Source organism: Mandrillus leucophaeus, unplaced genomic scaffold, assembly GCF_000951045.1.
Source record: "Mandrillus leucophaeus isolate KB7577 unplaced genomic scaffold, Mleu.le_1.0 Scaffold626, whole genome shotgun sequence".
NCBI lineage: Eukaryota > Metazoa > Chordata > Mammalia > Primates > Cercopithecidae > Mandrillus > Mandrillus leucophaeus.
This window is the reverse complement of record NW_012106764.1, coordinates 1,613,029-1,639,142: the sequence shown is the minus strand read 5'-3', so window position 1 is coordinate 1,639,142 and position 26,114 is coordinate 1,613,029. Positions and strand designations below refer to the sequence as shown.

Below are 26,114 nucleotides of genomic sequence, written 5' to 3'. Positions count from 1 at the left end.
GCCTGTGGGGCTCTGGGTGAGAAGCTAGAGAGGCCAGTGTAGGAAGGAGACATTTGAGTATCCAATAGTCACTGGGTACTAAAGTAGCTACTTGGCAATTGTATCAAAATGTCTCACTATGTTAACAACTGGTTCAGCTGTACCAGTGCATACCAGCGGCAAAGCTGTCCTGATTCATTTGGCACAAGCCTCAAGCCTTACCTTCAGTGACTGTGGAAACAGTGCCCTGCTCCTCCTCTGTGTGATAAAGCCTGTACTCCACAAGACACCAGCCTAAAGATGAAGGCAACGCAGGGAGGAGTACACAGCCTACAGAAATCAGACAGCAATGAAGCTGCATCTCTGAAGGAGCCATGCTCAAAGCTCCTCCTACTTTTGGATGTTTCATTTACATGACCCAGTTTGAGTTGAATTTTCTAGCTTTTGCATCTGAAAGCATTGTTTCAGTAAAAACAAAAACAAGGCCCATAAAGTTATCGGAAGGAAAGCATGTTTCTAAGGGCCTGACCAAAATGTTCCCCTTTCTTCCTGAAGTTCTGGGTAATGCAGATCCTCCCTTCTTCACTGGGGTGTCTGACGGGAAACAGCTCAGGCACCCTTTCGCCCCAGTTGTGTGTTGGGCTGGCTGCAATGCTTGTTTATTAGCGAAATGCATCTGATCAGAGAGGCCCGCGTGACAAGTTCATTACATATCAATTTAATTAGCTGATTTACATTTAATTTACATTTCAATTAATGTATTTAGCAACCAAACGCCGCCTTAATAGGGTAATTGCCTGTTAGGCAATATGTAAAAGAATAAACAGTCATATTCTGAGGAAGAATTCCTATTTTCAAATTTTTATTACCATAAATAACTGAAATAATTATTGCTCTTAAGGGCCACGTCCTCGTTTCCTTCTGGGCCTAATTATAAAGACTTAGTACCTCATTAAGCAAAATGGTTTTAGAGTCACAGAAAAACATTATTCCAATTGTGACTCATTAGTTTCAACAAAAGAGGGGGAAACGGTGAAGTAGGCACATTTTGGGGACTGGGGGATTTAACTGTTAATACAGGCAAGCCTTGTCCTTCCGGAGACACACCTTCATGACGGCAGAAGGTGTTTTTGTCCTGCCCACCTGTTGGGATGTTGGTGTGAGGGTCACACAGACAGCCTATATTAAGTATTGTTAGAGACAAGGAATTCGCTGCCTCCTGAAGCAGGCACTATCGGGCTCTGGGCTTTAAAAGCTCTTCCTTATATTAAGATAAAATCTGTCCCCCACTTTAAAAGAATTATAGTAGGTGCCTATTAGAGGAGACGCTTTGCCAGAGGCATAATTATTATACAGTCATAATTGTTTAATAAGAGAAACTGGCTGCTACGTCACAGAATAGACAGGAAAAGAAATGAGCTGGGAACTGTGGAAGGAAGAACAGCTGGCCCGAGAAATGGGGAGAATGAGGTTCTGTAGCTTGAGAGTTCAAGTAGAAAAAGCTGCCCCACACCCAGAGTGAATAAACACTAGAGGGGAGGAAGGGACAGAGCTTTGGGTCCGGGCAGAGTCAGACACCAGGACCACAGTGCAAAGGCTGGCTTGTTCCCAAAAAGTTGCACTCCTAGGAAATTTGCTCAACGAACAAGTACTAAGAACTGAAAACATTAGGACAAAAGGATGGGGTCTCTTTAGGCTGGGGTTATCCCTCCTCAAAGAACCGTGGCAATCGTTACCGTCAACTCCGCAGTGGCATCTTTTGTACTCTGTTGGGCTGTCTTCAACAGTGCCACCACGTGGGAGCAGGGCGCAAGGGCAGGAGGGGAACACGCGGGCCTCCTTTCGTCTCCATTTGTCTGTGAGAACCTTAATGGACCCCTGTTTCCATATGATTCTTAGTCAGGGAAAGAGAAACTGGACTTCCAGAAAAAACTCTTATGGGAGGTGCGAGATGGGGGAGTTTGATTATTTAATTCGAAAAACAGGGACCATATTTGCGTCCTAACATTTTGAAAGCATTCATCCCAGTTATATGACCACGGGTCCTGGCTTCCCCCATTTCCCACTCAGAATCAGTCTGCTCCATGCCAGCCCTTCAAAAATTAAGTGAAGGGATTTAGTCCCTCATTCTCCCTTGGCTCATCCTCATATCACATTTTCAAGGTAAAGGCCTCCAATCCCTCTCAAGCACATTTTTTTTTTCTTCTTTAAAAATAAGGTTTTTAGATCCATTGACACCTTTGGCACTCTAGTCTGGATCAGGTTTGTTGATAACCTTTTAAAAACAAATAGTAAATTCTGAAGGCTGACTTCAGAATTGGTGAGCACGGTTCATGGGAAACGAGGCTCTCAGGATGGCAGCAGCCAGGCCTCACCAGCAGGGGGCGTCTGAACTCTTCTTGTTCTCCCTGGTATTTCTCTGATAAGCTTCAGGCAGTGAATCTCAACAAAAGAAAGGGAAACTCATCCCTATCAGACTCAACCTTCCTTTTTTAATAACAAATATTTTGTAACGCTTTCTTCACTATTTAAAAATCACAGAAAATATAACTTTCCTGCACACAACTTTTTAAAACATGTAAATAATATTCTAACTGCAATACAAAAGAAAAATAAAAGGGAAGTAGTGTGCAATAGAATAATATGTATTTCCATATCTAAATGCTCTGGGATGGCCACATAAAAAGACTTAACAGTGTATGCTTTTCATCTCTTCATAAAATTACCCAAATGTTAGAACTGCAAATGCTAACTGACTCAATCAAGAATGTTTAATTGGTGATTCAAATACTACCACTAGCTGCGAATAATATGCTTTGCTAAGCTCTTGTACAACTCCTGGTAGAGTGCTGAACAAAACGAAATATAGTCTTCTTTTGATTTAAAAGGAGGTTGCACCTTTTGGCTGGAACTGCCATCTTCCAGTAATTTGTCAAAATGACGAAGACAAAGGGAAAGAGGACAGGCACCTGATACATATTCTCAAAGCCGTTTAGAAAACATGGAGTTGTTCCTTTAGCCACATACATGTGAATCTACAAGAAAGGCGCTGTTGTAGACATCAAGGGAATGGGCACTGTTCAAAAAGGAATGCCCCACAAATGTTACCATGGCAAAACTGGAAGAGTCTACAGTGTCACCAGGCATGCTGTTGGCATGTTGTAAACAAACAAGTTAAGGGCAAGATTGTTGCCAAGAGAACGAATGTACGTATTGAGCATATGAAGCACTCTAAGAGCCGAGGTAGCTTCCTGAAACGCATGAAGGAAAGGATCAGACAAAGAACGAAACCAAAGAGAAAGGTACCTGGGTGAAACTGAAGTGCCTGCTCCACCCAGAGAAGCACACTTTGTGAGAATCAATGAAAAGGAGCCTGCGCGGCTGGAATCTCTGCCTTGTGATTCATGGCGTAACAGGTGTAGATAATAAATAAATACAAGCCCTCTGGACTGTAAAAAAAAAAAAAAGAAAAAAAAAAACAGAAGTTGCATTCCTGAAAAATGTTTGCTGTATTAAAGCCATGCAAAAAAGATTGAGTTTATATGTAAAATGAACTTAGGCTAAAAACTCAACTATTTGTAAACAAGTTTTCCACCTATATGCATATGTGAAGGGGCCAGGCGAGGTGGTTCACACCTGTAATCCCAGCACTTTGGGAGGCAGAGCGGGAGGATAGCTTGAGCTCAGGAGTTTGAGACCAGCTTGGGCAACATGGTGAAACCCCGTCTCTACAAAAAATACAAAAAGTAGCCAGGTGTGGTGGCGTGCGTCTGTAGTTCCAGCTACTCAAGAGCTTGATATGGGAGAATCCCTTGAGTTCAGGCATCGGAGGTAGCAGTGAGCCGAGATCGTGCCACAGCACTCCAGCCTGGGTGACAGAGGTAGACCCTGTCTTTAAAACAAAAAATAAAAAGAATATGTAAAGGGATAATATTTGGAGTTGCTGAACAATTCTTTTTTTCTTTTTGACACAGAGTCTTGCTCTGTCACCAGGCTGGAGTGTAGTGGCACGATCTCGGCTCACTGCAACCTCTGTCTCCTGGGTTCAAGCGATTCCCCTGCCTCAGCCTACCGAGTAGCTGGGACTACACCATGTGCACCACCATGCCCGGCTAATTTTTTACATTTTAGTAGAGATGGGGTTTCACCATGTTGGCCAGGATGGTCTTGATCTCCTGATCTCATGATCCCCCCACCTGGGCCTCCCAAAGTGCTGGGATAACAGGTGTGAGCCACCGCACTTGGCCTGAACGATTCTTTACTGTGTAGGAATACCTAGCATTTCTGAGTCTTGCTCACTAGGTACCAGGAGCATCATTCAATTGTGACAACCATTTTAAAATGGCCCACAAATTCCTGAAACACCTACAGGATGAAATTATCCTCATGGAGAATCACTTGCCTAGAGCAGTACAGATTTATGCCTCTGTTTCCTTTCCTTAGAACCCCTGTTCCCTTTGAACTACGATTTCTGTCCTGAACCCCAACTTCCTGCCTGATTCTTGTCAGTCCCAATGGCCTAGGGATGTAGGACTGATTCTGTTCCCAAATTCTCAGCTGTTCCCTACTGGAAAGATTACTCAGGGCTACCATACAGACTATCATCACACTCTGAAGATCATGCAAACGACTTTGCCCGGCTTGTGGCCTTCTTTATGCCATGACTGGGTCCCGCTTGTCCACTTTGGGAACTGTAGCCCCTACGATAGTGTCCCACCCCTATTACCTGGCATTCCCCATGTCTTTGCTCACTGGCCTTTCAACAGCCAGCATCTATGATTTTCTGCTTGCTTTACCTACTGAAGCCCACTCTACACACGTCAGGCCAGAAGGGCAGGAATGAACACTCTTAAACTATGGCTGATGAGAACGGGTGTTTAAAGACCCCAGTTTCGCCACTCCTTGGGTGGGATAATTCTGAGGTATATATTATAATTGGCTATCAGTGTTATTTAATATGATTATACTCAAGTTGCCCACAGTGAAAATTTGCTTGATAATGCACCCTTTGGTGGCTTCCTTCCTACCCTAATTAGTGTTTCCTGGGATCACCTCCTCAGTAAACTACTTACACCCAAATAATTGTCTGAGGGTTCTGAGGCATCCCAAACTAAGACAGGAACTCTGGGAGAACAAAGCTTCCCGAAATCCTGTCTATATAAGAACACATAGATCTTCTTATTTCTGGAGAGACATAAAAAAGACTCTGAGGCCAGATGGCTGAGCCCCAGATTACTGGCACTCAAGCAAATTGGAACTCAGGATGCCCTTAAGCAGAATCTGTGGGCTCTGAAGGAATTAATTCTAAAAGAGGAGGCCCATGACTTCTATCTTGGAATTTTTGTAGGTTTGTGCGTTGGCAGGGAGGAATCATGTTTTGTACTTGATTCTGGATGCTACCGATCATCTTCCAAAATTGTCTTCCAACTTGGCCTTGGATGACTCACATTCATCAAGAATGAATTTGAAAATCAGAAAGGGCATTCATCTTTATAAATAACATTTTAGGAGATTGTCAGGTTCCCTGACATCTGATTGAAGGAGATGTTTTCACTGGCTGGAGAGATTCTCCCTTCAATATATCTATATCTATATCTATATCTATCTATATATATATATATAGATTTTTTTTTTGTAGACAGGGTCTCTCTATGTTGCCCAGGCTAATGTCAAACTCCTGGCCTCAATTAAGGCTTCCACATCGCCCTCCCAAAGAGCTGGGGTTACAGGCATGAGCCATCGCACCCAGCCTCAAGACCCTTGTTGTATGGAGAACAGAGAAACATGGGTACAAGCGAAGGGACAGCTCTAAAGAGGGACAGTAATGACAGTGGAGGTGCAGGTCACTATTCTTGTGCCACAGTAGTTGTACCAGTTGACAAGTCGCAAAGAGGGAGTGGAGAGTGACTGTGGTACCCATGCCAGATGGCTTCAGTGGCTCCTGAGGACACCCTTAACCACCCAAGAGCAGTAGGGAAGGGAGGGATCTGGGAACAGGCTCTGAAATCCCAGTGGCTCTGCCAAGTAGGGGTTTGAGTGAGAGGCCTGACTATACTCTTATTCATCAGCAGGGCTGGGATACTATACTCTCATGGAGCAAGGGTCACATTTTGCTTTGATTGGCACATTCCAAAGCTGCCCTGTAACTGCAAAGAAGACAGGGGCCTTTTTTTCCCCTCTTTACAGTTTATTGGCAAAGTATCAAATGTTTTATAGGGCAAATGCTGCATCCGTCCAGCTGTGCTCAGCAGTTACTGCCAGCAAGGATGTTTTAGTTGGGACTCACACTAGGGTAACTTCGGGTTTAAAAGCCTGCCTCTGAATGCATCTCTTCATGCCCTTTAAATGTTGCAAATCAAAGAGGCACACAGGGAGGCTTGGTGACTGGCAAACTTCCTGCCATGGTGATGAGAATATAGCCCTTTGTGTAGCTAGAACAGCTAGGGGTGAAGAGGAGGCAGGAACACAGGCAGCTCATCCAGGAGGTCCAAAGCCCCAGCAGACAAGCAGAGCAAGTTCCTCAGGCTGAGGTCAGGCTGGGGTACTGATGATACCTCACCAACTACCAACAGTATCATGCAGCTGCTTCTCTACAGGCAGCAGTGCCCTTGTTCCTGCTCACTCCTCTCCTTCCTTTCCCTCGCTTTCACATTGCTTCAATCAGTCAACCTTCACCTAGGGCCCATGATACGACAGTGCGTGCTTATGGGGCAGACCAACAGATTTATTATAGGTTCACGAGGCATCAGAACCCCTAACTTGCACTGGTCCCTTTCCCAGAATTGTGATCCCCTGACACCATGTTCCTATAAATTTCTTTTTTTTTTTTTTTTTTTTTTTTGAGACGGAGTCTCACTCTGTCACGACCAGGCTGGAGTGCAGTGGAGCAATCTCGGCTCACTGCAAACTCCGCCTCCCGGGTTCAAATGATTCTCCTGCCTCAGCCTCCCTAGCTGGGACTACAGGTGCCCACTACCATGCCTGGCTAATCTTCTATATTTTTAGTAGAGAGGGGGTTTCACCGTGTTAGCCAGGATGGTCTTGCTCTCCTGACCTCGTGGTCCACCTGCCTCAGCTTCCCAAAGTGTTGGGATTACAGGTGTGAGCCACCGTGCCTGGCCCGTTCTTATAAATTTCTAAAGGAAGATATTTTAATGGAAGTCGCCTAAGATCCTTGTCATTTTCTATGCCAACTTCCTTCCCCTCCACCTCACTCACCTTCACATATGGAAGCAATGAAGTGTACATGGCCATTTTTCGGACCCAGCTAAAGGGAAGTGGAGTGACGTTTGGGTTTAGTGGGTTATGTTTATGTGATTCACAGTCACTTCCCATATAAAATTCGGTACTGTTAGCCATCTTGTGTTGGGATGGCTTCTAGGAATGCTGCTGTGGTCCACTATATTCGCTTGCCCAATGACGTGACTCGCAGGTGCGTAGCCTCCACAACACAGGCATCGGCCACAAACTGGTTAATGAGTGCTGTCAATTCACAGTGTGCAGAATTAGTACTGCATGAGGAAGTGCAAAATGCCTCAAAAATTTATAGCATATAATAAAAGAAACTTGATAGGGGTTTTTAAAAACAACAGTCTGAAAAATTTACAAGACATGACTAGTAAGGAGTTGGGAAACTAAAATAAACTTTTCTGAATTCTGTAAAACAAAAATCTAATTTTATCAATCATGCTAGAAGAAAGACTGAATTATCTTTTTGTTCTCCCAAAAGAAAAAACTCTTTAAAAAATTGTTGTCAAAAAAAGGGGTGATCAAAGAATAAACACAAGAAACAGAGAAAGAAATATAGTGATATAACAGGCAGTTAATTAATAAAAATAGACTAATTTTTCTGGATTTTGAGACTTTAAAAATTCAATTTGTGATGTATTCCCTCATTCTAAATATATATTCACTTTCATACTTACAAATTTTTCATTAATATATTTTGTATTCTTCTTATAAAAGGGTGCTCCCCCAATTATGTAAACTTCATGCTCCATGAAACCACCTGGGCACCATCATGACTCCTTGGAATGAAACAGTCAAGACCTGGCCCTTTGCCTGAAGGATCTTACAGGGCACAGGGCCAGCCTGATACAGAAGCCAACAATTACAGTGTCACCAGGAAGTGCAAGGCCATCACCTCACTTCCTATCCCCAGCTCATTTTTTTTCTATTCAGAGATGACTTTTTGGGAGCACAACCTACCCTGCTCACTCTCACAGTGCTTCCAGCCCTTACTTCTCCCTCTCTCGTTGTAGGTATTCTCCAACTTCCCTCCTCCTTATCACACTCGAACCTCAGAATTCATCCCACTTTGTTGTGAGAGGCACTTGTGTACTCTTTCTGACTGTACTAGGCTATCCTGGTTATATCCTCTGGGTTTCCTTTTCTATACTTGTAGATAAGTGTTAAAGTTATTTTTCCAAAAAAGCATGGTTCTTTCCAGAGGAGGAATTAGGCCATTTGCTTTAAAATGACAATTTATTATTCCTCCCCCACTTGGTCTATCTCTGACTCCTTCCCTCCTCCTGCCATCCCAGTGAGCTGTGTTCTCTTACACATTTGATTAGGAAATATCAAGAACACACAGAAAGATTTAAAGGACTTAGGATCTCATTGACTGTGAGAAAAGGGAGCTCTGTCTAATCCCTGCCCTGCGTGTGGTGCTGATCTGGGTCCTGTGGCGGGAGTGAGAAGTGATTATGGAGGAGCAGCACCTTCTCTACTGGGCCAGCTCTTCAGGAACAAAGGCTTTGTCTCATTCTTTTCTGTAGCCAACATGCTTGGTGGCTCAAATTCAATAAGTATTCAATGATGTGGGGAGAGGCAAGGAGGGATGTGTCAACACTGAAATTACTTCATTTTATAAAAGAAATTGTCCAAAACCTTTCTGTGTACTAATTTCAAAGGAATTTCCCCATTTTCTATTGCACATTCTTCTTCTCTTGGGCTTCATGGAAGATGTGTTAGTCTACCTGCTCAAAGCCAACTTCTCCATCTGTGCCTTTGACCCCAGACTCTTCTAAGCTTTTTAGAAGATTAGCTTCAATAATCATCTTTCCAATAATCATCTTCCTGATTTCAGATTGCAGCCTCTCTCTCTCTTCTTTCTGCTTAGCCTGTGACCGGACTTAAGTTTCTCTCATCCTTAAACACACATGTATGTGCACACACACATACACACACACACTCCTTGACCATCTGAGTCATCCATAAGCTTGCCTTTCTTGTTCTTGTTCTTTTTTTTGAGACAGGGTCTCGCTCTGTCACCCAGGCTGGAGTGCAGTGGCACGATCTTGGCTCACTGCAGGCTCAACCTCCCACGCTCAAGTGATCCTCCCACTGCAGCCCCACCCCGAGTTTCTGGGACTACAGATGTGCACCACCACACCTGGCTAATGTTTTCTATTTTGTAGAGATAGGAGTCTCGCTGTGTTACCCAGGCTGATCTCTAACTGCTGAGCTCAAGCAATCCTCCTGCCTTGGCCTCCCAAAGTGCTGGGGTTACAGGCATGAGCCACCACACCTGGCCAGCTTGCCTTTTTTCTGCATTTGCTTTCTCTACTACCTTATTTGGAATTATCCATACTCATCCATTAACTGAAATTCATCTGATGAAGGTTGCCAATGACCAATTTCCAAATTGCTTAGACACTTTTGGTATTTATCTTACTTCCCAGCCTCATAACAGCATGAGACACTGATGATCCTCACTTCATCCTTGAAACTCTTTCCTCTATTGACTTCCATGACACTAAACTCTGCTACTTACTCTTGAGCCTGCTCATGTCTACTCCCTCATGGCCATGCAGCAAGGTGATTTCTGTGAACAGGGCCTTTTATTTTCCACATCTTCTTTCTTTTTTTCAGGACATTCTATTTCAATGTTCAGACTATGGTGCTACAGCTTAAGAGGACCACTGACCACCCGATGCGGTAATGAAAGAAGAATGAGGGTGAATGGTAAGGATGAACCTGAACTGTGTTATAGCTGTATTGATGTCTGAAGGAACCAGAGCTGAGTATCCTGGAAGAGAAAAGATGTCATGGCAAATGTGTCCTAAGCAGCTCCAAGCCATTAAATGAACATTAAATAGAATCTTTGAGGAGGTAAATTTTGTCTTATTGTAAAAGAGAACCTGATAGTGGTCACAGCCATGTAACACTGGAAAAGAGAGCCTCATACTACCAGGGCCCCTGATAGCCTGTGTGGCATCTTTGTGTGAATTAGAAAAAGGCACTTCTTTCTCTAGTTGGTCAAAGCCTGACACAGTGGCTTCTGGGCCCCATCCGTCTGCTGCTTTGGGCAGGTGCCCCGTGCAGAGCACAACCTGTACTATCATATGTAGCATCTCTGCAGAAGGCAGTGAGCTGTCTGTCACTGAACGCATTCAATTAATCACTACATGGTCATCTGTCTTGGTTCTGTAAAGAGTATTTCGTGACCAGGTGCAGTGGCTCACGCCTGTAATCCTAATACTTTGGGAAGCTGAGGCAAGCAGATGACTGAGGCCAAGAGTTTGAGGCCAGCCTGGCCAACATGGTGAAACCCCATCTCTACTAAAAATACAAAAATTAGCCAGGTGTAGTGGCGTGGGCTTGTAGTTTCGGCTGTTGGGAGGTGCTGAGGCATGAGAATCGCTTGAATCTGGGAGGCGGAGGTTGCAGTGAGCCAAGATCATGCCACTGCACTCCACTCTGAGCAACAGAGCGAGACCCTGTTTCAAAAATAAAAAAAGAGTATTTCTTTCTTTTATTTTTGAGACGGAGTCTCGCTCTACTGCCCAGGCTGGAGTGCAGTGGCACAATCTCGGCTCACTGCAACCTCCACCTCCTGGGTTCACGCCAGCCTCCTGCCTCAGCCTCCCGAGCAGCTGGGACTACAGGTGCCCACCAACACGCCCGGCCAATTTTTTTTTTTTTTTGTATTTTTAGTAGAGATGGGGTTTCACCGTGTTAGCCAGGATGGTGTCGATCTCCTGACCTTGTGATCCGCCCACCTCGGCCTCCCAAAGTGCTGGGATTGCAGGCGTGAGCCACTGCGCCTGGCCAAAAAGAGTATTTTTTATAGTCCTGTTTGATTATCTAAACCTGGCTATGAAGATGTGCTAGAAATAGAGCAAATAGATGATGAAAGCAGGAAAAAATGGAGTGGGAGGTAAGGAGATGGAGAGAGAGGAAAGTGAGGGGGAGAGAGATGAAAGGGAAGAGAGGTGGAGGAGGAATGGAGAGAGAGGGAAGAGACTGAATGATCCTTTTAGTCTTGCATTAAATATGCCCCAATCCAGCTAGATCTTCCCCGTTTTAGGAGCAAATAGTTTCTAGTTGTGTCTGCCACAACATATTAATCACTATCCCTATCCTATTACTTTTCGTGTCTTGCTAGTTGAATCCCAGTTTTGTTCCAGATGACATCATGGATGAACCATTATCGAGAACCACTGGTTTAAGCCAGTCCTAAATGTTCCTTTCCCATTTATGAGGTATTCCACCTTTAGCTTCCCCTCCACCTACAGAAGGCTGTGTGACCTTAGGAAACTGAGGTCTGTTGGGAGGCTTCTGGAAAAGCTTTTACTTTTCCATAAAAAGGGACAGGTATGACTTGCCAGTTATGTGGTGCTACCCATGCTACTTTTTCGTGGTAGGAATGTAAACAAGCAGCCTGAAGACAACCAGCATGAGGACAAAAACAAACAAAATCCACCAAAACGTGCTAAAAACAGTAAAATGGACAGACAGAAAATGCCTGGGCCTTCAGATCAGATGATCCCCTCCAGCATCTCTCTCCTCCTCACCTGCAGACTTCTTATTATATGAGACAATTAAATATCTTCAATTTTTTTAAGCAAATGATAATTAAGTTTTCTACTTGCAACTAAAAGCAATTCACGTATTTGGCATTTTCTTATGCTGAATGTTATTATTACTTTTTATCCCCTTGCAAAGAAGTATACCCCATGCTAATGTTCAGAGTTCAGAGAACGAGTATTTCTAGGATGAAATGTTCAATGGATTTGATAAAAATTTTTAACTGGTATACTGGCTATCCTTGCTTTGTTAGGACTGCCATAACAAAGTACCACAAACTGGGTGGCTTAAGCAACAGAAATTAATTTTCTTAAAGTTCTGGAGGCTAGAAGTCCAAGACAAAGATGTTGGTAGGGTTTCTTCTGGGGTCTCTCTCTGTGGTTTACAGATGGTCGTCTTCTCTCTGTGTCTCCACATGGTCTTTTCTCTTTCTGTCTATGTCCTAATCTCCTCTTTTACAAGGATAGCAGTCATGTTGGACTAGGGCCTGCTCTGGTAACCTTATTTAACCTTAATTACCTCTCTGAAGACCTTATCTGCAAATACAGATACATACTAAGTTACTGGGGTTAGGACTTCAACATGGAAATCTGGGGGAGACACAATTCATCCCATAACACTGGTGATTAAAATTTGGCCAGGAATAGGGTTTATGACTCAGTTAGAAAAATGGTTCTCAATCCTGACTAATTACCTGGGGAAACTTTAAAATGTAGATGCTTAGGGCTCACTCTCAAAGGCTCTCATTTAATTGGTCTGGAGTGGAATCAGATATGTATCGAATTCCAGGTGTTGTTAACTATTATTTCTTTAAGCAAGAGATAATTTGTATTAGTCCATTCTCACACTGCTCTAAAGAACTACCTGAGACTGGATAATTTACACAGAAAAGAGGTTTAATTGGTTGACAGTTCTGCAGGCTGTACCAGAAGCATGGCTGGAGAGGCCTCAGGAAACCCACAAGCATGGTGGAGTGGGAGAAGGACAGTGAAGGGGGAAGTGCTACACACTTTTCAACAACCAGATCTCATGAGACCTCACAAACTATCATGAGAACAGCAAGGGGGAAATCCGTTTCCATGCCAGTCACCTCCCACCAGGTCCCTCCCCCAACTGGGATTGCAATTCAATATGAGATTTGAGTGGGGACACAGAGCCAAACCATATCATGATTAAACCAATTAAAGAAAAGCTTCTTACTTTTATTTGTATAGGAGCTCAGAAGTTTGAGGGAGAGGTGAAAAGTCAACCTTATTCTGAGGGCCAGAAGCTGAGAAAGGCTCCATACAGAAGAGTAGGTCTTCAGTATGGGAGTGGAGCTGCAATCTCATTGAGAAATGGAGAAAGATCCAACTCATCTCCACTGTTCCTCCCTATAAGAACAAGTGGAAATGAAGATACCCAAAGGCATTCATAAGCCACATCTGTCTGAGGAAGAATACCCAGAATGGAATACCCAGGGTTGCAGGGGATAGGAGGACAGTCACTTGGTGCTAATATGGCCTTATGGTTTTTGTTCACACCCTCAGTTAAAAGGCCTGATTTATTTTCAGGGACTGGTATCAGAATTTAATTTTGTTAAAATTTGCAGGTTGCCTACAAAGAACTGAAAGGGATTGCTTATCAATTAAGTGTGCTAAGAAACCATCCTTAATAGATACCGTAGAGGAGTTATTTACCTGAGGGCAAGGCTTAAAAAGTCCTCTGAGCTCACTATTTGTGTTTTGATTTTAAAATTTGTAATTTCTGTTGCAAAATTGATTCTGGACTAGTTTAAGAAATTTGCAGTCAGTCTGTTTCACTTTTAACCCACCTGCAGATTTTGATCAAATGAAGTATTGCATAAAGTTCTTATTGCTGCTGTAGTATAGTACCCCCAACATAGAGGCTTAAAACAACACAAATTTGTTATTTTATGGTTCTGGAAGTCAGAAGTCTGAGATGAGTTCTACAGGGCCAAAATCCAGGTGTTGGTAGGGCTAGTTCTGGAGTCTCTAGGGGAGAAGCCAATCATTGCTTTTTCCAGTTTCTAAAGGCTGTCCTCATTCTTTGGTTCATGGCTCTGTATCACATCTTTTTTTCTCCCTCCGCTTTCATCATATCACTTTCTTTCTGACTGACTCCTCTGCTTCCACTGCAACTACATGAGGCCCACCGGGATAAACCAGAATAATCTCCCCATCGCAGATCATTAACTTGATCACTTATACAAAATCCCTTTTGTCAAAGAAGTTAACATCGACAGGTTCTGGGAATTAGGATGCAGACATTTTTGGGAGGCCACTGTTCCATTTACCACAATTACTCAATGTCTCTGATACTTAAAACTTGGTAGCTGTGGACAAAAATAAATGGTATCAGAACCACTTATTTCAGAACCTTCCTTCCCCCAACAACTTCCTAGCTCCAACACCAGAAAGGAACTCTTCTCCATCCAAGGCTGTTGTATAAGAAATTGGAAGTGATTCCTCATTGGCTTATTACTTTCCAAAACTCAGCCAGAGGCATAACAATCTAATTATTATTGACGGAACTAGCGTATCTTACTCGGAGAGATAAGATTAATAAAACAAAACATTCTTCTGGGTATGTATTATTAAAGTTGTATAATACATTTGAAGCCCAAACACATTTTTTCCAAGATGTACAATTCATATTGTTCTATACAAGAAAATTCTTACTACAGGTTATTCCTGCTATATCTTTTCATTCTAAACTATATAAGAAATTTAAGAAGTCTTGTTTCTCTTAAATCTTCCAAACTATTCTCAGTGATAAATAAATCTAGTAGTAGAACTCTAGATGTAGTACTACTTTAATAGATACAGAATCATATTAGATGACAGGAACATGCTTTCAGAAAGCAAATTTCTATTCAAATTCAAGATTATAGTAACATACAAAACATCTATTTTATTATGATAATATAACAATTTCTGTTGTCATCATGATTATCTGGTTGTATTGTATCTTTAACTAATTGGTATGTTTGTTATTGTTAATAACAAAACAATATGTGATGATGAGAGGCAGCATTTATAACAAATAGAAGGCTGCCTTTGGAGCTGGACAAGATTTAGGTTTAAATTCCTGCTCTGCCAAGTATTACCTGTGTGACCTTGGGCAAGTTAATTTACTTGGACCTCGTTTCCTTATTTGTTAAATGGGGATACAAATACCTCCCTGTAGAATTGTGTAAGGTTTACTCATATGTATATAAAGTACCTTGCAGAATGCCTGATATATAATGGACTCTCACTGAACAGTTACTATGGCTATTATTGTTGTTAATAATCTTATTACTAATGAAGACACTGATTTGTTGGAAATTACTTCCCTTGTGGAAAATGAACATGAATGAAAGACAATAGAGGTCTTTAAGAATGCCTCTGACCCTCTGACCTTCTCATCAGTTGGCCAGGCAGCCTAAGCTACCGTCCTCACTTTGTAAATGCAAAGTAGACTATAAAAGAAAAAAATGTTCTAATTCATTCCCTCAAAGTATTCATCAAATGAGGTAGGATTTCTGGGAAAGATTAAGAGCTTACATTTTTCACTGGACTTATTTTCCATAAAATTTCATAGCGAATAAAAGGAGGGGAAGTGCAGAAGCAATACTACTTGTTTTATCTGCTACCTGCATTGTAAATCTTCCTGAGAGATCATTAATTATAATAGTGATATTCATAATGCTGCTCTTTAGGTCATTTCCCCCCCAAATTTTATGCTTAGGGCTTAGAAATTGGCTGCTGAATTTCTGTGTGAGGCTGAAACTTGAATGCAATAACAGAGGGAACACCCTCAAACTAGTTATAACATGGAATAAGAATGATATGTAACCAGGGGTTTGGACTGAACTGGGGATGTTTTTGTTCATGATACACTGCTTCAGAACAGCTCAGAGAATTCAAAGAATAGCATAAACTTAAACAATCCAAATCAGGCGAGACCTCAAAACACCTCAAAGTTGGACAGTGCTTATCTGAGAATATAAAGGAAAAGAACATGAACCTATTATCATTTAGCCTGTTATATTGGGCTATCATGGCTAAGGACTTCACATTTTTCACAAACTTGTAAGAAGGACCACACATACACAGAGAAAATGAGGTTCAGAGTGTTGAAACAACATGGCCAAGGTCACATAGCTATCAAATGGTAAAGGTAGTAATAACCTCAAGTCAGCCTGCCTTCAAAGGCTGAACTTTGTCCATTGAACAGTATGGCCAAAGGAAAGAGATCCTCAGGTACAAAATCCCCTTCCAAGGGTCTTCAGTTCAATCCAACACATTTGTAATTGAGTACCTTTTTCATGCTAAACTTTCTTGTTTTATACAAAGAAAATGAAGATGTGGTTACTGCTCACTAGGAGTTTACAATCTTGGGAAAAGATGTAGGCCAAGTTACTTGACCTCTAACTACTTATTTTCCTCATCCACAAAGTGAGACAATTGGAATATTAAAAAAAATATATGTATATATATATACACATATATTTTGAGACGGAGTCTCGTTCTGTCACCAGGCTGGAGTACAGTGGCGCAATCTTGGGTCACTGCAACCTCCGCCTCCCGGGTTCAAGCCATTGTCCTGCCTCAGCCTCCCTAGTAGCTGGGACTACAGGCCTACACCACCATGTCCAGCTAATTTTTTTTTTGTATTTTTAGTAGAGACAGGGTTTTACCATGTTGGCCAGGATGGTCTCGATCTCTTGATCTTGTGATCCACCCACCTTGGCCCCCCAAAGTGCTGGGATTACAGACGTGAGCTGTCGCACCCAGCCTAAAATATTTTTATGATTGGATTTTTTTCTCATGGATATTTGGAAGAAGACAGACAGACAGACAGACAGACAGATAGATAGATAGATAGATAAAATGGGATGTTAAGGGAGCACAGAGAAGAGGCACTCAACTCACACTTCAGATGGGATAGAAGTTCTTAATGATTTTTACAATTTGATATCTTACTTTTCTTATGTGGCCCAGCTAAAATGAAACCTTTTATGATTCCCCTAATTCAGAATTTCCCAAACTGGGTGCTCACTTAAAAAAACAAAATAAACCAAAAAAAAAAAAAAACAGTGTTTAGGAAAAGTTAAGAAGTTATTATAGATCCAACCCTATATAGATGTTCAACACTATGACTTTTAAGTGTTCTTGACATCATAAAGTATTATTGAAGAAAGATTTAACTCAAAAAACAACTTTAAACACAACCTATGAAACATGCCATTCATTTAATATTCCTAGCAACAAGCCACCTACTGATACATATTAAGGCTAAGGATAGTTAATAGTAAAACGGAATGGAATTGGTACTTTCACATCCACTCACAATGGAATAACTGATGCCAGATTAACCTTGGTTTAAATAAATATTAAACTGGATGAAATATTGGAAGCAATTGTTTTCAGATGGTAGGCAATAGGTAGCACAATCTGTGATCCCTGAGATAAGGAAACTGTAGCAGTTGCTAATAGGCAAGCCTCTGGAGGCTCACCCTGTGTATGTAACATTTATCCCTCAGCCTTGAATGTTTGGAGAAACCCCTCCTAGGTTTCTGGGTCTCTCTCTGCAGGGCTGTCTTTTCTTAGATTCTCTGAATTGCAGATTCCAGCTGCTTCAACTGCCAAACTAATCCTGCCTCCTCATTCAGGCATCTGCAAGATAAGAGCATTTGCTCTTACATGTGCTCTTATTTTATGAGGTTGGTGTAATCTAGATTCCAAAATCAGGAAAAGGCAATAAAAGAAAAAAATTATAGGTCCAATTCTCTTATGAATATAGATGCACAAACCTAAATAAAGTATTAACTAACAATACAGAAGCATTTTCACAAAATAATGTAGTACAGGGCTACAAGAAAGGTGCATCATCAGAAAAAGCTATCGATATAATTCATTTCATAAATTGGCTGAAGTTGAAAGCTCATATGATTATCTCAATAATCAGTATAGAAAAAGCACTTGACACTGTTCAATATCTATTTACTTTTGTATGTGTTAATATGGAATTAAACATAAACAAAAGTAGAAAACAAATAGTAAAATCAACTCCAGCATACTTGGTACCAGCCTTCAACAATTACGTGGCTCATTTGTTTCATCCGTACCTTCACCTACTTTCCATCATTACCACCTCCAACCTCACCTGGAGTATTCTGAAGCAAATTCAAGACATCATATTTTATCCATAAATACCTCAATGTGTAACACTTTTTTTTGAAGGAGCTCTTAAAAAAACAGGACCCTAGTATTACTATCATACGTAAACATTTAACGATAATTTCTCAAGATCGTGTATCCAGTAACATTCAAATTTCTGCAGTGGTCTCATAAACACTTCACATTAGGTTCACTTTAGTCTTTTTTAATCCATTAAGTCTTCTTTTCTTCTTTGCGATTTATTTGTTGAAGAAATAACATTGTATTTATTTTGCTGCTTGCATCACTATGACTTTTTCTAACGAGTTACTTTACATTTTATATTTCCTGTATGTTGGTGACAGATTTGGATACTTGATAAGATTCAAGTTTGATTTTTTGATATGAATGGTGATATTGTGTACTTCCAATTGCATCATCTCAAAGGACATACCGTTTTTTGTGACATTAGGATTGATCAGTGTGTTTGAGTGCTATCAGACTAATCTATTATGAAATTCCTCATCAGCTTTTCACTAATGGTTTTAGCAGCCAAGAGTATTTTAATTCTTTATTCTTATTCATTTATATTGGGGATTTTTCTATAAAGAACTTTCTTTCATCAGCTCTTTGGTCACCCTGAGGTAGAATTCAAACAAGATATTCAGGATAAATGCTTGATTTGTTTTATTTCTCAGTTTCAGAATGAATTGGTTCTTAAAGTCATCCAAATCTGACCAATGCTTTTTCCCCTTTGAATAACATTACCAACTCATGAGTTTTCAACATATTTGATGTACTTCAATGCAATGCAATTATTATGTGTTTTGTTGTTTGTGGTAGGCAGAATAATGAGCCTCCAAACATGTCCATGTCCTAATTTCGGAAATCTGTGACTATGTTTTGTTACGTGGAAAAGAGAATTAAGGCAATCAATAGAATTAAAGTGGCTAATCAGCTGACCTTTAGATCAGGAGATTACCCTGGTTATCTTGGTGGGCTCAATGTAACCACAAGGGTACTTAAAGGTGGAAGAGTGAGGTACAAGAGTAGGTCAGAGTGATGCAATGTGAGAAAGACTGGACGAGGAACTGCTAACTTTGAAGCTAGATAAAGGGGACTATGAGCTGAGGAAAGCTAATGGGTTTTAGAAGCTGGAAAGGGCAAGAAGATGGATTTTCTCCTAGAGCATTCAGAAAGGAATCCAGCCCTACTGACCCCACGATGTTAGTCCAGCAAAACTTGTATTGGACTTCTGAAATATACAACTAAAAGATAATAAATTTATGTCGCTTAAGCCACTAAGTTTATGGTAATTTGTTATGCTAGCAATGAAAAATCAGTATAGTGCTTATCATCTCTGTGAGAATAATATTAATACTAACAATGGAACAGAGAAACTATTTCAATCAGCAAGGGTTTAACAGATTTGCCAGATTAACTTATAAAGACAAAATTTCTGTATAGTTGCAACAACAAACTAGTAAAAATAACTAAAACTTCAGAAACTATTCTCAATATTATAAAGAGAAAAACTATAGTTAAATACCTAGGAATTACATAAGATCTCTGTGGACAAAACTTGAAAACTCTAGTGAAGGACATAGACTATGTCTGATAGAGATACATTGCAGCCGGACGTGGTGGCTCATGCCTGTAATCCCAGCACTTTGGGAGGCCGAGGTGGACAGATCACGAGGTCAGGAGTTTGAGACCAGCCTGGCCAATATGGTGAAATGCTGTCTCTACTAAAAATACAAAAATTAGCTGAGCATGGCGGTGGGTGCCTGTAGTCCTGGCTACTCGGAGGCTGAGGCAGGAGAATCACTTGAATCCAGGAGGCAGAAGTTGCAGTGAGCCAAGATAGCACCACTGACTCCAGCCTCGGTGACAGAGCGAGACTCCGTCTCAAAAAAAAAAAAAAAAAAAAGAGATACATTCCATGCACTTGGGTGGGATGACATAATATTACAAAGATGTCATTTCCCTGAATTAATCTATAAGTTTAATGTATCAATGTCAAAATTCCAATTCCAGCTGGACTATTTAAGGAACTTGATAAAATTACTCTAAAATGAAAAGAAGCAATGAAGGATCACAAATAGCTAAATCTGTCTCCTAAAAAAGGAGACTTGCCAAATAGAAGCCATAGTAATAAACAGAAGCAATGTGGTACTGTTGCAAGAAGAGAGAAATAGAAGACTGGAACAGAAGAGCAAGGTTGAAAACAGAACTTTGGTAGTTAATACATAAGAAAGGTGATACCACAAATCAGTGAGAGGAAGCACAGAATGTTTAGTAGGTATTGTTGGAAAATCTACCATACTTTTTAAAAAGGGAAAACAACAACAAGAAAGCAAATCCTGGATTACTGTTTAACATCATGTACAAAAATTGAGTCTTGATAGAATAAATATCAAAATGTGAAAGGTAAACTATAAAGTTAATACAAGAAAACAGAAAATACAGTGTGTTTGCATCTGGGGACTAGGAAAACTGTTTGTTTGTTTATTTTGAGACAGGACAGGGTTCTGTTACCCAAGCTGCAGTACAGTGGCGCAAACATCACTCACTGCAGACGACCTCCTGGACTCAAGCAATCCTACCTTAGGCTCCCAAGTAGCTGGGACCACAGACATGTGCCACCATACGAAGCTAATTTGGGGAAGACTTACTAAAATGTTAAAAACACAACACAAATATAAGGCAAAAATGATTGATTTACATCAAACTTAGGTTACTTCTAGGAACGAAAGTACACCCTAATGGCTGGGCGCAGTGGTTCACGCCTGTAATCCCAACACTTTGGGAGGCCGAGGTGGGTGTTTCCCTTGAGCCCAGGAGTTTGAGATCGGCCTGGACAACATGGCGAAGCCTTGTCTCTACAGAAAATGCAGAAATTAGCCAGGCACTGTGGCACATGCTTGTAGTCCCAGTTACTTGGAAGGTTGAGGCAGGATTATCATTTGAGCTGGGGTGTATTAGTCCATTTTCATGATGCTAATAAAGACATACCCAAGACTGGGAAGAAAAAGAGGTTTAATTGGACTTACAGTTCCACATGGCTAGGGAGGCCTCAGAATTCCACCTGGCTGGGGAGGCCTCAGAATCATGGCAGAGGCAAAGGCACTTTTTCTTTTTTTTATGTTACACTTTAAGTTCTGGGATACATGTGCAGAACATGCAGGCTTGTTACATAGGTAGCATACACGTGCCATGTTGGTTTGCTGCACCCATCAACCCATCATATACATTAGGTATTTCTCCTAATACTATCCCTCCCCTAGCTCCCCACCCCCAAATAGGCCCTGGTGTGTGATGCTCCCCTCCCTGTGTCCATTGCTCAACTCCCACTTATGAGTAACAACGCTCAGTGTTTGGTTTTCTGTTCTTGTGTTAGTTTGCTGAGAATGATGGTTTCCAGCTTCATCCATGTCCCTGCAGAGGACATGAACTCATCAAAAGGCACTTCTCACATGGCAGCGGCAAGAGAAAATGAGGAAGATGCAAAAGCGGAAACTTCTAATAAAACTATCAGATCTCATGAGAGTTATTCACTACCATAAGAACAATATGGGGGAAACAGCTCCCATGATTCAAATTATCTCCCACTGGGTCCCTCCCACAACACGTGGGAGTTATGGGAGTACAATTAAAGATGAGATTTGGGTGGGGACACAGCCAAACCATATCATTCTTTCTCTGGCCCCTTCAAATCTCATGTCCTCACATTTCAAAACCAATCATGCCTTCCCAACAGTCCCCCAAAGTCTTAACTCATTTCAGCATTAACCCAAAAGTTCATACAAGACAAGGCAAGTCCCTTCTGCCTATGAGCCAGTAAAATCAAAAGCAAGCTATTTACTTCCTAGATAGGATTTGGGTACAGGTATTGGGTAAATATAGCCATTCCAAATGAGAGAAATTGGTCAAAACAAAGGAGTTACAGGGCCCATGCAAGTCTAATATCCAGTGAGGCAGTCAAATCTTATAGCTTCAAAATGATCTCCTTTGACTCTGGGTCTCATATCCAGGTCATGCTGATGCAAGACGTGGGTTCCCACGGTCTTGGGAAGCTTTGCCCCTGTGGCTTTGCAGGGTACAGCCTCCCTCCGGCTGCTTTCACCGGCTGGCATTGAGTGTCTGTGGCTTTTCCAGGTGAATTGTGCAAGCTGTTGGTGGATCTACCATTCTGGGGTCTGGAGAACAGTGGCCCTCCTTTTACAGCTCCACTAGGTGGCACCCCAGTAGGGACTCTGCATGGGGGCTCCAACCCCACATTTCCCTTCTTCACTGCCCTTGCACAGGTTCTCCATGATGGCCCCACTCCTGCAACAAACTTCTGCATGAGCATCCAGGCGTTTCCATACATCCTCTGAAATTTAGGTGGAGGTTCCTAAACCCCAATTCTTAATTCTGTGTACTTACAGGCTCAACACCATGTGGAAACTGCCAAAGCTTGGGGACTGCACCCCCTGAAGCCACAGCCTGATCTCTATGTTGGCCCCTTTCAGCCATGGCTGGAGCAGCTGGGACACAGGGCACCAAGTCCCTAGGCTGCACACAGCATGGGGACACTGGGCCCAGCTCATGAAACCATTTTCTCCTAGGCCTCAGGGCCTGTGATAGGAGAGGCTGCTGTGAATACCTCTCACACAGCCTGGAGACATTTTCTCCACGGTTTGGGGATTAACGTTAGGCTCCCCATTACTTATGCAAATTTCTGCAGCCAGCTTGAATTTCTCCTCAGAAAATGGGGTTTCCATTTCTATCACATTGTCAGGCTGCAAATTTTCCAAACTTTTATGCTATTCTTCCCTTATAATACTGAATGCCTATAACAGCACCCAAGTCACATCTTGAAAGATTTGTTGCTTAGAATTTTTTTCTGCCAGATACCCTAAATCATCTCTCTCAAGTTCAAAGTTCCACAAATTTCTAGAGCAGGGGCCAAATGCCCCCAGTCTCTTTGCTAAAACATAACAAGAGTCACCTTTGCTCCAGTTGCCAATAAGTTCTTCATCTCCACCTGAGACCACTTCAGCCTGGACCTTATTATCTATGTGGCTATCAGGCTTTTGGCCAAAGCCATTCAACAAGTCCCTAGGAAGTTCCTTTCCCACATTTTCCTGTCTTCTGAGCCCTCTAAACTGTTCCAACCTCTCCCAGTTACCCAGTTCCAAAGTCGCTTCCACATTTTCGGATATCTTTTCAGCAAAACCTACTCTACTGGTACCAATTTACTGTATTAGCCCATTTTCATGCTGCTGATAAAGACATACCCAAGACTGGAAAGAGAAAAAGGTTTAATTGGACTTACAGTTCCACAGGGCTGAGGAGGCCTCAGAATCATGCCAGGAGGCAAAAGGCACTTCTTACATGATGGCAGAAAGAGAAAATGAGGAAAATGCAAAAGTGGAAACCCCTGATAAAACCATCAGATCTCATGAGACTTATTCACTACCACGAGAACAGTATGGGGGAAACCGCCCCCAACACTCAAATTATCTCCCACTGACTCCCTCCCACAACATGTGGGAATTATGGGAGTACAATTCAAGGTGAGATTTGGGTGGGGACACAGCCAAACCATATCATTGAGTAAGCAGAGGTTGCTTTGGGCCGAGATTGCGCTAGTGCATTCCAGAGCCTGGGTGACAGGGGTAAAACCCTGTCAAAAACAAAACAAAACAAAAAAAACCAAAAAACCCCAAAACAAAACAAAGTCCTGGACAAAGTTTATAAAAAGACCATAAAGAGAGAAGATTTTTGTAGCATCTTAGAATTAATTAACTAACCAGAATACACAAAACTCCTAAAAAGAGACAAAAATCCTGATAGAATATGGGGTAAAGCATTATGAGCAGATGATTTATAGTAAAGATAGAAAATCTTGTAGCACATACAGACATGCTCAGATTCATCAGTAATCTGAAAAATTCAATAGTGAGATGACAGTTTATGTTGCTTATGTTGGGGAAAACAAGAACGCTTGATAATGCCAAGCCTGGGAAGAACGTGGGGCCTTCAAACATTGGGAGTGTAGATTGGTATGGCGTTCTGGACAGCAACTTGGAATTATTTGGTCAAACTGAGAATACTCATACTCCACGAAAACAATTTATCTTCTGTTAATCACAGACTATATGTAAAATTAAAATACAAACACAAAGTGGAAAGGATATTTGCAACATATAGAGTAGACATATAATTATTATCTAGAGTATATAAAGAACTGAGAGAGAGACCAATAGAAAAGGGGGCAAGATAACTACTTGGCAGTTCAGTAAGAGAAAATGGAAAGCCTAACAAAACCAAAGGTACTCAACCTCAACAGTACCCAGAGATGCAAGATAAAACCACACTGAAATACCTAAAATACACACATCCAAATATACAAAAGTTAAAAATCCAAACACAAATGTTGCCAATGATGTGGAAAAATAAGAACTCTTATACATCCCCACCAGAAACATAAATAGGTACACTACTTTGGAAAATGGTGTGGTCTTACTTTTTAAAGTCCCACATGTGCAAAACCCTAATACCCAGTCAACCCACTTCTACTCTAGTACATGTGCATTAATAGACACAGACTTGTACTACGATGTTCATAACATTATTAATAATAGCTAAAAATGAAAACAGTGTAAATGATCACCAATAGTAGGAAGGATAAATCAATTAATCTATATTGGAATACTGTCCAGCAATGGAAAAAACTTGAGCTACACAGCATCGCCGGTGGCTGAATTCCACAGCATAATATTAAGTGGGAGAAGCAAATCACAGAAAAATACATACAGTATTAATTCCATTTATATACTATCAATACCAGAAAACATTAAACAACATCTTGTTTAGAAATGCATACATGAATGGCAAAAGGAAGAGAATTATTGCAACAAAAGTCAGGATAGTGGTTACTTCCAGGGCAAGAAAGGCAATGTAATCGTTGGGGGCATTTTTCAGGTGCTGGTAATGTTTTATTTCTTAACCTGGTGCTAGTTGTACAGGTACTGTTCACACTATTATTAAGATAAACGTGTTTTATACACTTCTGCATGTATAATGTATTTTGCCAATACAAATGATTTTTAGCATGATTGGATTGGACAATCTCTTAGGTTCTTTTTATCTTTGATGGTCTATTGCCAGGCCCTTCACAGCTGGACTTATTTTTGGCCCCTCATTGACAGTTCCACTTAAGCAATATGCATTAAGATGCATACACGGGTGATTTAGACAGGAAAACTTCAAGGGAAAAGGGAACGCGCTAACAAAGAGAATCACAGAATAGGAGACCAGGAGTATGGACGATCTGATTCAAGCCCCTCTCCTCAGGGAGGCAATTGAGGTTTAACTTGAGAGAGCCTGGGTTCCAGTCCTGGTTCCGAATTTGATTTGGTCAAGTCTCTTCTCTAATTCCCAGTATCCTCATGCTGGCTTTGTAAACTGTACCATGAAATTCAAATAGGAGGTCTAATAATGTATTCTCTTACAGTTGGGAAAACTGAGGCCACAGTGGGTCGCCACTAGCTCAAGGTGCCATCACCACATTGGAACTCAGGGCTTCCCTCTGACGGCCTTACAGGAACTCCAGCTCCCTGAACTGAGTACTGTCCCGTCATACAAACAGTTGCTCCCTTTCCTCTGGCTTTGGGCGCAGTTTGACATCACAGAAGAACTGCCTTGCCTCACCGCGCCCCTTCAGAAGCCCCGCCCCCTGCCCGGCTCCGCCTCGCTCGGCGTTCGTCAAACCCCGCCTCCAGAGCTCGCCCCCGCGCGGGTGGCCCCTGGAGCGCCCCGCGCGGCCTCTCTTCCGGCCCCGCCCCCCCAGCTGCCATGACAACGAGTCTGCGCTCCGCGCTCAGCTGCTTCTCCGGCGGGACCCAGGCTGGACCGCGGGCCCCGGCCTGGGGGCCACTGCTGCCACCGCCGCCGCCACCTCGTCTCCTCCCCGTCCCCGCCCAGCCCCAGGTCTCCCCGCCTCACTAAGGCCGGTGGCTGGGGTCACTCCCCGCCGCCCCTCCCCGCACGGATGCCGAAGGTGAAGGCGCTGCAGTGCGCCCTGGCGCTGGAGATCAGCTCAGTGAGTACCGGTAGCGCCTCCCACCCTCGCGCATTGGCTCAGGGACTCCCTCAGGTCACCTCCGAGAGCCCAGAATCACCCCCAAA

The 26,114-nt window shown here is 42.1% G+C and overlaps 1 protein-coding gene and 1 pseudogene across 3 annotated transcripts in view; both read left to right on the top strand.

Moving 5' to 3' along the window:
- Nucleotides 1-2,916: 2,916 nt before the first annotated feature.
- Nucleotides 2,917-25,785, top strand: LOC105554084 (annotated as a pseudogene).
- Nucleotides 25,778-26,114, top strand: part of SPATA6 (spermatogenesis associated 6) — a 212,580-nt gene continuing 212,243 nt past the window's right edge. For all 3 annotated transcript variants that reach the window (XM_012000348.1, XM_012000350.1, XM_012000347.1), the window contains exon 1: nucleotides 25,778-26,028. In XM_012000348.1, the coding sequence (XP_011855738.1) occupies nucleotides 25,978-26,028 (51 nt within the window). In that variant the 5' untranslated portion in view covers nucleotides 25,778-25,977. The remainder of the gene's footprint in view (nucleotides 26,029-26,114) is intronic.